The 12,285-nt window shown below is 38.3% G+C and overlaps 1 protein-coding gene across 9 annotated transcripts in view; it reads right to left on the bottom strand.

The window, feature by feature from the left end:
• INO80D (INO80 complex subunit D) overlaps window positions 1-12,285 on the bottom strand; it is a 61,720-nt gene that overhangs the window by 12,297 nt on the left and 37,138 nt on the right. For all 9 annotated transcript variants that reach the window (XM_023542123.2, XM_023542106.2, XM_023542132.2 and 6 more), the window contains 5 exons: window positions 10,216-10,440; window positions 7,488-7,597; window positions 6,279-6,412; window positions 3,966-4,183; window positions 2,837-2,994 (listed from right to left, as the gene is read on the bottom strand). In XM_023542123.2, the coding sequence (XP_023397891.1) occupies window positions 2,837-2,994; window positions 3,966-4,183; window positions 6,279-6,412; window positions 7,488-7,597; window positions 10,216-10,440 (845 nt within the window). The remainder of the gene's footprint in view (window positions 1-2,836; window positions 2,995-3,965; window positions 4,184-6,278; window positions 6,413-7,487; window positions 7,598-10,215; window positions 10,441-12,285) is intronic.

Here is a 12,285-nt window from a genome sequence, read left to right as displayed (position 1 = left end):
AAGAATATAAACTATGCCATGAACTGCAGAAAGAATGAACAAATCTCTCTTGGAAGAAGTACAACTAGAATTCTCCTTAGAAGTAAGGATGGCGAGACTATGTCTCACATACTTTGGACATGTTATCAGGAGGGATCAGTCCCTGGAGAACGACATCATGATTGGTAAAACAGAGGGTCAGCGAAAAAGAGGAAGGCCCTCAATGAGATGGATTGACACAGTGGTTGTAACAATAAGCTCAAGCATAGCAACAACTGTGAGGATGGCGCAGGACCAGGCGGTGTTTCATTCTGTTGTGGACAGGGTCACTGTGCGTCAGAACTGACTCAACGGCACCTGACGTGAATTGAATTGTGTTCCCCCCAAATATTCGTTAACTTGGCTAGGTCATGATTCCCTTGTATGACTGAATGATTGTCTACCATTTTATTTTCTGATGTGATTTCCCTATGTGTTATAAATCCTATCACTATGACGTATGAAGATGGATTAGTGGCAGTTATATTGATGAGGTCTACAAGATTAGTGTCTTAAGCCAATCTTTTTTGAGACATAAAGAGAGACAAGGGAAGCTCATACCACCAAGAAAGCAATGCTGGGAGCAGAGTGTGTCCTTTGGACCTGAGGTTCCTGCACTGAGATGCTCCCAGATCAAGGGAAGACTGATGCATCACAAGGACCTTCCTTCAGAGCTGACAGAGAGAGAAAGCCTTCCCCTGGAGCTGGCGCCCTGAATTTGGACTTCTAGCCTACTGGACTGTGAGAGAATAAACTTCTCTTTGTTAAAGCCATCCACTTGCAGTATTCCTGTTATAGCAGCACCAGATAACCAAGACAGTATCTAACAACAATAAGAGAAAAATGGGATACTACGTGGTTTAAAGTCAGGAAAGGTGTGTGCCAGGGTTATATCTTTTCACCATACTTATTTAATCTGTACGCTGGGCAAATAATCTGAGGAAACTGGACTATATGAAAAACAGCGCGGCATCAGGATTGGAGGAAGATTCATTAACAACCTGTGATACGCAGATAACATAACCTTGCTTGCTCAAAGAAAAGAGGACTTGAAGCACTTACTAATGAAGATCAAAGACTACATCCTTCAGTACGGATTACACCTCAACATAAAGAAAACAAAAATCCTCACAACTGGCCCAATAAGCAACATCGTGATAAACGGAGAAAAGATTGAAGTTGTCAAGGATATTCATTTTACATGGATCCACAATCAACACCCATGGAAGCAACAGTCAAGAAATCAAATGACATATGGCATTGGGCAAATCTGCTGCAAAAGACCTCTTTAAAGTGTTAAATAGCAAAGATGAAACTTTGAGGACTACAGTGCGCCTGACCTAAGCCATGGTATTTTAGATCGCCTCATATACAAAAGCTAGACGATGAAAAAGGAAGACCAAAGAAGAATTGAGGCTTTTGAATTACAGTGTTGCCAAAGAATATTGAATATACCATGGACTACCAGAAAAAGGAACAAATCTGCCTCAGAAGAAGTACAGCCAGAGTGTTCCCTAGAAGTGAGGATAGTGAGACTTAGTCTTACATACTTTGGACATGTTATTAGAAGGGATCAGTCCCTGGAAAAGGACATCGTACTTGGTAAAGCAGAGGGTTGGCAAAAAAGAGGAAGACCCTGGATGAGGTGAATTGGCACAGTGGCTGCAACAATGGGCTCAAGCATAGCAACGATGGTGAGGATACTGCAGGACCAGGCGATGTTTCATTCTGTTATACATAGGGTTGATATGAGTCAGAACCGACCCGACAGCACCTAACAACAACAACAACAACCACAGTATAAAAGATTTCTCCTAAAAGCACTGGGAAATTGGTGGGATTAAGCAAATTCTCTTTCAGATGAGCGCGCTTCAACTAAAGTAGAGCGCGGAATGTTAAAATCAGGGCAAACTCCAAAATGCTTCAATAAACTCATGGTTAAAATTTCTTTGCTCAAAAATAAACTAAAGCAAAACTACTCATTTTAAAGGAATAAAACCTATAAGCCTACATACAAAACTATAAATCTGCTAAGCCTATAATATGGTTAGACAAATAGCACATTCCTCACCTTCTGAAAAAACAAAATACTTTTAGCAGTACTATATCTTCTAGTTAAAATGAAAGACATTATATTTGAGGAGTAACACTTCAAACACATGTCAATAAAACTATGTCCCATCTGAAAATATGAGCCCAAGAGACAGAAAGGGCCACATAAACCAGGGACTTCATCAGTCTGAGACCAGGAGAACTAGATAGTACCCGGCTACCACCAAGGATTGCCCTGACAGGGAACACAACATAGAGTCCCTGATGGAGCAGGAGAAAAGGAGGGTGCAGAGCTCAATTCTAGTACAAAGACCAGACTTAATGGTCTGACTGAGACTGGAGGGACCCCAGAAGACACGGCCCCCAGGCTCTTTTAGCTCAAAACTAAAACCACTCCCAACTCCAACTCTGGACTATAGGACATAAAATGGTACTGGTGAGGAGTGTGCTGCTTAACTCTAGTAGATACATGAGATTAAGTGGGCGGCTCCTGTCTGGAGGTGAGATGAGAAGGCAGAGGGGGGCAGGAGCTGGCTGAGTGGACACGGGAAATACAGGATGGAGAAGAGGAGTGTGCTGTCACATTATAGGGAAAGCAACTAAAGTCACATAACAATGTGTGTCTAGGCTTTTGTATGAGAAACAGACTTGAATTTAAAGTTTCAGTTAAAGCACACACACACACACACACACACACACAAACTATGTTCCTTCTTATAAATTCATTTTAAAAATCAGCTTTCTTGGATCAAAATATTGACCATACCTTCAAAAAAATCAAAATCTTGTAAGTCATCAGGTAGCCGTGGCAGGACGTCTGAAAAGTCCTCCTGGTTCAATTCCAAGTCATGCGGAATGTCAGTGATCTCATTGGCAATGTCATCCGGCAACTCATCAGCACTCAGCTCTGGCGTGGATGGGCTCCTGGGGAAGATGACATCATTGGTCCTACCACTCCCCTTTTACCTTCACACCAATTCACCAAGTCCATTCAACATGAAGGGAAGCTAAAAACCTGTAACCTATTGCCATCAAGCCGATTCCGACTCATAGTGACCCTACAGGACGGAGTTGAACTATCCCATAGAGTTTCCAAGGAGCGCCTGGTGGATTCGAACTGCCAACCTTTTGGTTAGCAGCTGAGCTCTTAACCACTATGCCACCAATGCCACCACCACTGTGCCTCCATGAAGGGAAGCTAATGCTGTTTAAGTTTTTTATGTTGAACACAAACATGAGAAATTCTAATGTAAGATGATTCCCTCTTTCCTCCTTTCAGAGAAGGAAATTTGAAAGCAGGGCCATCACAAAAGATAGACCTCACTGTGTATAGTCATAGATCTGCAACCCTTACCCTTATATTAAGAGAAGACAATCATTAGTAGATGATGTTTTTACTTCAAATTAGTAGAATAACTCACAATTTGGTGTAGTAAGCATGTTTTAATACTTTTTAGTGGAGTTTCAAATCTGGTCAAAATAACAATAAAAAAATGAAATAAACAAACATAAAACTGAAATGCTTAGTGGAAACAGAAGCCTCAGTCATCTGGCCAAAAATGCTTACCCTTGTCAAAATTAATAATGCATCAGATTTCTGATGAAATGTTTTCTGTTGAAACATATATGGAATTCCTGTTAAAACAGGAAAATCTGAGAGTATAAATTAAATTCTCAATTTCAGCATCTACTCCGTCATAATCAAAAGCTTTATTTGAGAACTAGCCCATTCAGATATTTGGTAAAAGGTATATCAAAAACTGTAAAAAGTCTAGATTGATATACTGTGAGGCTTCTATAGCCTATCTCCAACACGAAAGTACCAAATGAAGCCAAAAGTTCTGAGAACAATCAGCAGATGTAAAAGAAAAGCAAACACTGTCCCCATCACTGACCGGATCTGGGAGGCCTCCACTGGCAGTGAGACGCTGGTGGGCATGCTGAGGTTCCCTTGGGGCACTGCAGGGGGAATGGGTTTTTGGGGTCTACGAGGTCCACGCCTTCTCTTCTTCTTGTGTTTTTTGGTAAGTGCAGGAGGCTTGGTTTTTTTCCTGGGTTTCCTCTGCTGCTGGTGTTGAACTTTACGAGAGCTATCTCCTCTCAAGAAATTATCCTTTAGAATGAATAAATGGGTATTTTTACACTGATATTATTTGAGAAAAACCTTATATAACTATCTAAAAATATGCTTATATCTCTTAATATTCTGTGTAATGCCTAAAACATACTGTATGCCTTAAATATGGATAATAACTAAATAAACAAAAAGTTCCTTTAATTCAAATTAATTCAGTGTATATATACTGAGTTCACCCCACATTTAAAGACATTGTGATAGGTGCTACGGTATTAAAAAAAATTAATAAAATTTAATTTGTGCTCTCAAAGAACTTACCCTCCAATAGGAAAGACACAAGTTCAAGTATACATAAATACGGCACAGAGAAAATTGGGCAATAATGATATAAATATCTCCTATGGGTACACAAAAGGAGAATCAATTACCTTCAGTTCTGTGAGACTGAAAGATAAGTAGGATTTTTAAGTGGTTGAGGCAAGGGGGAAGGTCATTCTAGGCTAAAGGAAATGGTACAAATGAGAAAAGGAACAGCAAATAATTGGTTATGACTGACATTTGGGTATACTGGGGGATGAAATATATAAAAGTAAGTAGTAAATAAGCTTGGGACCAGAACATGTATAACTTTGAACACCCTGGAAAGGTTTTCAAGCTTTTACAGGCAACGGGGAGTCATTTTTGATGAGAGGAATAACACAGTTTGACATTTGTTTTATGAGGATAACTACCCGGCAGCAATAGAAGAGGCATGTGAATGGGCACAATAAGTCCAATTGTATAGCTACTACAACAGTTGATAACAAGATATAAATGGCCAAGGGCAACGAAGTGGGAATGGAAAAGTAAGGGCCTCTCAAGATAGATTTCTCAGAATTTGATGGCTCATTGTATGTGCAGAAAAGATGAAGGGAATGTAAAACTCTAAAATGTCACTAGGGTTTCTAACTTGGGTGACTGTCAGATTATGATACCATGAATTAGGACAGATAGTTTAACATACAAATTTTTTAAAACATATGGCTCATAAAAGAAACATAGGAAAAAAGAAGTTCTTGGTGGAGAACAAGCTGGTGAACTATGGACAAGGAACCTGAGGTACAGAACAGTTAAATCATTTGTCTTAGTTTTACACTTCTTGTTAGCTGTCATTGAGTCCTTTTCGACTCATGGTGACCCCATGTGATACAGAGTAGAACTGCTCCATAGGGTTTTCTTGGCTATAATCCTAATGGAAGCAGATTGCCACGTCTTTTCTTCTGTGGTACTCTTGGATGGGTTCAGACTGCCAACCATTAGATTAGCACTTGAGTGTAAACCATTTGTGCTACCTAGGACCTTAGTCTTACACTTAGTGGCAAAGCGACGATCAAAACAAGCTGTTAAGTCCCCCTCCAATGCCCATTCAGTTCCCTGATGAACCCCATGAAAACTATAAAATGCTTACAGAGGGTAAATACCGTCTTACACAACTTTTAGTACCAAAGTACCTAGACAACATCTTGCAAATAGCAGAACTCAATAAGTGTCTGATGGGTGAAAACAATAAAAATGCATTTATTTAAGATGATTATATAATTCAGATATTTCACTAATTCAGACTTGTCTCTCCTCCAAATTATTCTGAATTAATGAGGGTTTATGATACTAGCATTAACCAAAGAAATAATCAAGTTAAATAGAACTATAGAAAGGTTTGGCTTTTGGCCGAAATTTCATCAAACATCCAAGACGTTTGCAGAATAACATATAAAAAAGCAAAAACCTAGAGAAATGTGGGCAAAGAGCCTTGGAAAATCTGCTACATATAAGAAAATGTACATTAAAGAGAAGAGAGGTATAGAATAAAGATAAATAATAAAAAAAATGATTACATCTAGATAACTACTAATATCTTCTAGAAGGTTTTTTTTTTCTTTTTAAATAAGGGTCTGAAATTAATTCAGTGGGTAATGACCAGCATTTAAATGAAATAAAACAGACTAAAAGATATCAGGTGGTAAAGGTAAGTCTTGTTCCGTAAAACTTTTGTTTCAGTGATTTATACACACATGCAGTTTGTACTAAGTCCCAAAGTATTTCTTCCTACTATGGATAGCCATCAAAAGTTTGAAATAAAATCTGAACTCACCATTTTTTTGGCATGTTCATCACACAGAGGTGTCTGGTGTGTAATGTCAAAAACTGGCACAGAGCACTGTTGTCCGTCTGCAAACCTGGCCGTGCAACTTGAGAAGAGCTGCTGAGAGCGGTTCAAGAGGATATCTGTTTTTTTAAGTTAGGAACAAAATACACCAAAACTGAACCCCCACCTAATTGTCCAATTTCTATATAAAATTAACTTCTTCCCTTACTTAAATGATACTCATCAAGAAAAAAAAAAAATTAAATACACAATTATGAAAAAGTCATCTGTCCAAATTTGAATTTTTCATTTCACATTTCTAATCCTAAACTCTCAATGCAAGAAATATTACTTTTATATCAAAACTTAAAAAAATAAAATAAAATTTAGCAATTTTTTGTGTAACTATTGAACTTGGAACATTAGCCCTTTATCATTTTTATGCATTCATACTTTTAGCCACCAACTACATGTCCACGAGATTTACTTTACATCTCTTAAGGAAGTACTTTCTGTTTTTCTGTTATGCTTTTATAGTTAAGGTTATTTATAAAGCCATCACTGCATAGAAACTGCTGCTGAGAAAGGTGTGAAACCCAACTCCAAGAACAGAAAGGAGTGCAAAAATCAGACAGATAGTAAAGAATAAATTAGTGCTACCGTATAAATAATAAAATGCAACTCAATTTTAAATGTTTAACAAAAGTGAGAGCATAAGGCTTCATCACCAGTCTGAAAAGTCCCCAGCATAGGTTTTCCTCAAGTATATTCTGTCTTAAGATCTCTTCTTTCCTAGTCAGTGATGTTTGGTACATATTCACCTTTCATTTTTTTCAAATCAGCACAGTACTCCTTACAAATATTAAAATAATCCTACAGCAAAAAGTATACTGTAAAAGTATATAACTTTCTTGAAAGACCGAAAACAATTTTTTGAATAACGCTATTTGGTTTTTTTTCCATCCAGGAGTATAATAATTGTTTCTTACAAGTTATCTGGAAACCACCTGAGGGACCAGAGTTTTATTATCAAAGTAGAACTTACTGGAAGAACATGCTGCTTGCTAGAATTTGGCTTATTTTGATGTGATTCTTGAATAAAGAATTGCAATGATATAAGTAGACAAAAATTATTCAAAGGACTTCACAAGTCATTCATTAAACTTAAGAATGAAATACATAACCCCAAATCAGTTAACACAGCTCAGAGGATACGCTGGAAACAGTGTCTGGTGAATGGAAGGGCTTGGTTCGTGCAGGGCTCACCCTTCACAGTTCCACTACATGCTGCGGGCTCCACTTCTCTCAACTTGGTCCGGCTTATGCTAAGGACGGACAAAAACTAAATGAATTTTCAAAAAATGTGTCAAGAGGCCAAGGTAATTTTCAACATGATATCGCCAGCCACTCTGTAACACTCACATTTTAACTCTCTTCGATACCTATATTCATTAACAAAATGCAAATGAGTTAAAGAAAGCAGGTGTCACAATGACCAGTTCCAGTATTTCCCTGACCTACTGACAAAGCAAATAGCTGTATTACAAAGGTTTCAAATATGTCTATCTGCTTTGGTTTTAAGTAACAATTTGGTTCCTTTTACTTCACTAAGAGGTGGCAGAAAAAGGTGATGAACGTGAGACTAGAATCAGACGGACCTGGTTCTGAATCTCAACTCCACCTCTTACTAGCTGTGTGACTTCACTTAGTTACTCAGCCTTTCCTAAGCCTCAACTTCTTCACCTGTAGGGGAGATAACGATACCTTTAGCTGACAGGGTTGTTTTGAGTACCAAAAGAGATAACACATCTAAAACATTTACCATACATGTAGGACACAGAACGGTACACAGTAACAGTCCATGGGTGTTACCCACTGCTATTATTATTATCATTATGATTTGATCACCTCATGTTCCTAAACAGTAAACCTGCAAAAAACTTGATACATGGGTACTGATATGCTGAAATGACTGATTCACTCTCATCCTCCAAAATGTACTCACTTTGAATAAAATTCTTTAAACCTACCCCTATACATGCAACTCTATTTCATTATTTAAATTTTATCTCCATTTTAGACACCTAATATTTAGATATTTTTATTTAATTTTATGAACAGGTAACATACGGTTCAAAAAAAAAAATCAAAGAATGAAAAGCTAAGTCCTGAAGAATCTCCTTCCCATCTATGTCTCCTGATCTGCCAGTTCCCACCCTCTCTACAACAAGTGGGGCGCTGGTGGTGCAGTGGTTACATCTACAGCTGCTAACCAAAAGGTCGGCAGTTGGAATTCACCAGCCGCTCTTTGGGAACCCTGTGGGGCAGTTTTACTCTGTCCTATAGGATCCCAGTGAATTTGGCTTTTTTTTTTTTAAAGTATTTAAGTATATAAGATAACTAATAAAGTCACTAATAAAATCAATATATATTGTAGAAAAAAAAAAAAACCCGTTGCCATCAAGTCAATGCCAACTCATAACGATCCTATAGGACAGAGTGAAACTGCCCCACAGGGTTCCCAAGGAGCTGATGGTGGATTCAAACTGCCGACCTTTTGGTTAGCAGCTGAGCTCTTAACCACTGTGCCACTAGCACTCCTTATATACCTTAATGTAAAGCACTAAGTTACCAATCGCCAAAGAAAAAAACTGTTATGTGGGTATCTGACGCACTTTTACTATTGGACAATGTTAAACATCATTATTTTATAATCTATGTCAAACTCAGTAAATTCTTTCAACAAAGAGAGAATAGATCTTCACTTGCTCAATTATTTTCAATTATTCATTAATACTGGAGATTAAAAGAAAGAAAAAAAAAAAAGGACATTGCTCCCACCCTGATGGACATTACTGTCTTGCATGGGAGACAGACATTAAAGTAAGATCCTCTGAAGCAGAGCATAAAGCACTTCTACATATATAGCAGGGGGACCTAACATTAGAGAAGGAAATCAAGGAAGGGTTCTCTACGAAAGCCATGTGCAGGGTGAGACCTAAAAGACGTTCTGGAACAGACACTGCCTTCTCCGCAGAAGATGAGGAGGAGCTCTAGGAGGAAGGGAAGGTACTAGAGGCTACAGCCAAACTGTAAAGTATGTAAGATGCAAATGCATAGTTCAAACAATTCTAAACATGCCAAGAAATAGAAAACTCTTCAGGGCATCGTATCTTTGTGAGATACACAATTGAAAATTAGGACACTTTTTAAAGAGTGAATATAAAGAAAACCAAAATATGCAACACTAAAACAAAATTTCGAAAAATATTTTTAAGTATATAATATAATCGATAGCTACAAAGTAAAGGTTACATTTTAGTTTTCTATTTCTTTTAACACCTTTTGTACTCAAGTGACTCCTGATCAGTGTGGAAAATTACAATATACAGGCTAAGACATTTTTTCTTAGCTTTAGTTTATATTACCATCATCTAGATTAACAACTACTAATATTTCAGCATATAAACTCCTAAGTTTTTTCCTATTCATGTATACTCAAAGTTGTCCTTTGAAAACCTAACAAGTTAAGTCAAAAGTGTGAAATAATAAACTCAGTAAAGAAGTAAGCCTTCTAAATTTAAAAATTATCTTCTTTTATAGGCGAAAAAACCTATAAATATTACTTCCAAATACCATACGAAATTTCAAAGTATTGCTATATTTTCTTTTTTTAAACAGGTAAACATTCTCAAATCCTTTATTGAATAAATTCTAACCAAACTCCTATAAAATTACAGTAATGCCCTAATTGTTAGCTCACGGCAGCATTATTTTGCCACCTGTGAGGAACTTTATCTGAGCAACAAAACCAAAATACAGTGCTTTAATGTTTTAGGCTTAGATGCCCATGTCCCATAGGTCTCCACTGTCCTCTCAAAAAAATACAGAAAACAGATTGATACAAGTTCCTTAGAAACGGGTGGCTATGGATGGCTCTAACCTGGTTCGACTACATGCAGCTCGCCGCAGTTCTTGTATTAACTGCCCAGTACATTCTGGCTCTCTACTGGCCGCCTGCAGCAGGGCTTTCCTAAATGTATGCCGGCATTTCTTTTGACGAGATTCTGCCCGCTCCAGGCGGCAGAGGTGCTTATATTTCTGCTGAAAGTAAGTGCAAAGTTGGGTCACCCTGGAGCTCCTACTCTCCGCATCGTCATCATCTGACCTGGAAAGAGCAGGGAGAGAGATGAAAACAGGATGAGGATGGGTAGTTGGCTGCACAGGTTTAAACTCCTGTGGCATGTGAGCACATACTTAACAAATTAGAGTAAGAGAATTCCAAGAGCTGAAAACAAGTACAATATTTCAACAATAAGCCAAGCAGCCGAGACAATGCAATGCTTTAAGAAGCTTAACCATCTTGGCATGTCATAATAATACATTTAGTGCAGCGTGTCTTCTAAATTTTAAGTGACTAGAAATTCATGGTGGGGGGAAGAACATTTCTTTATCTTTGCTTACTAAAATATCTGAGCAAATAACATAGCAGTTATAAGGATACAGCATAATTTCTTTTGTAATTAATTTTTATTGTGCTTTAAGTGAAAGTTTACAAATCAGGTCAGTCTCCCACATAAAAATTTACATACACATTGCTATACACTCCTAATCGCTCTTTCTGATGAGATAGCACAGTACTTCCCTCTCCTCTCTCTCCTGTACATTAGGGTAGCTTCTGGCCACCTCTGCCCTCTCATCTCCCCTCCAGACAGGAGATGCCAACATAGTCTCATGTGTCAACTTGATCCAAGAAGCTTGTTCTTCATCAGTCTCATTTTCCATCCCCTATTCCAGTCCAATCCCTGTCTAAAGAGTTGGCTTTGGGAATGGTTCCTGCCCTGGGGTAACAGAAGGTCTGGGGTCCATGGCCTCTGGGGTTCCTCCAGTCTCAGTCTGACCATTAAGTCTGGTCTTTTTACAACATTTTGGGGTCTGCATTCCACTGCTCTCTTGCTCCCTCAGGGCTTCTCTGTTGAGTTCCCTGTCAGGGCAGTCATCGGTTGTGGCCAGGTACCTTCTAGCTCTTCTGGTCTCAGGCTGATGTAGTCTCTGGTTTATGCGGTCCTTTTTGTCTCTTAGGCTCATAATTATTTTGTGCCTTTGGTGTTCTTCATTCTTCCTTGTTCCAGGTGGGTTGAGACCCATCGATGCATCTTAGATGGCCGCTTGTTATCATTTAAGATCGCAGACGTCACTCTCCAAAGTGGGATGCAGAATGTTTTCTTAATAGATTTTATTCTGCCAATGGACTTAGATGTCCCCTGAAACCATGGTCCTCAAACCCCCACCCCTGCTATGCTGGCCTTTGAAGTGTTCAGTTTTTTTTTCTTTTTTTCTAAATAATTTTTATTGTGCTTTAAGTGAAAGTTTACAAATCAAGTCAGTCTCTCACATATAAACTTATATACACTTTACTACATACTCCCATTTACTCTCCCGTAATGAGTCAGCCCGCTCCCTCCTTCCAGTCTCTCCTTTCGTGACTGTTTTGCCCATTTCTAACCCCCTCAACCTCCCATCTCCCCTCCAGACAGGAGATGCCAACATAGTCTCCAGTATCCACATGGTGCAAGTAGCTCACTCCTCATCAGCATCTCTCTCTAAAAGTGTTCAATTTTTAAGAAAACTTCTTTGTTTTTGGTTTAGTCCATTTGTGTTGACCTCCCCTTTATTGTGTATCGTCTCTCCCTTCACCTAAAATGAAACTTATCTACTATCTAATTAGTGAATACCCCCTCCCTCCCTCCTGCCCTCCTCCCTCTCATAACCATCAAAGAGTATTTTCTTCTCTGCTTAAACTGCTTCTCCAGTTCTTATAATAGTGGTCTTATACAATATTTGTCCTTTTGCAATTGACCGATTTCACTCGGCATAATGTCTTCCAGATTTCTCCATGTTATGAAATGGGAAACAGCATAATTTTATAAAATACAGGTCATATGAGAAATAGTGCAGTGAATTCTAAGAGTACATTATCAAAGAGCTGTCCTTTTAGATGTACTGGTTCTTT

This window comes from Loxodonta africana, chromosome 6, assembly GCF_030014295.1.
Source record: "Loxodonta africana isolate mLoxAfr1 chromosome 6, mLoxAfr1.hap2, whole genome shotgun sequence".
Classification (NCBI taxonomy): Eukaryota; Metazoa; Chordata; class Mammalia; order Proboscidea; family Elephantidae; genus Loxodonta; species Loxodonta africana.
This window is presented reverse-complemented; position numbering and strand designations above follow the sequence as displayed.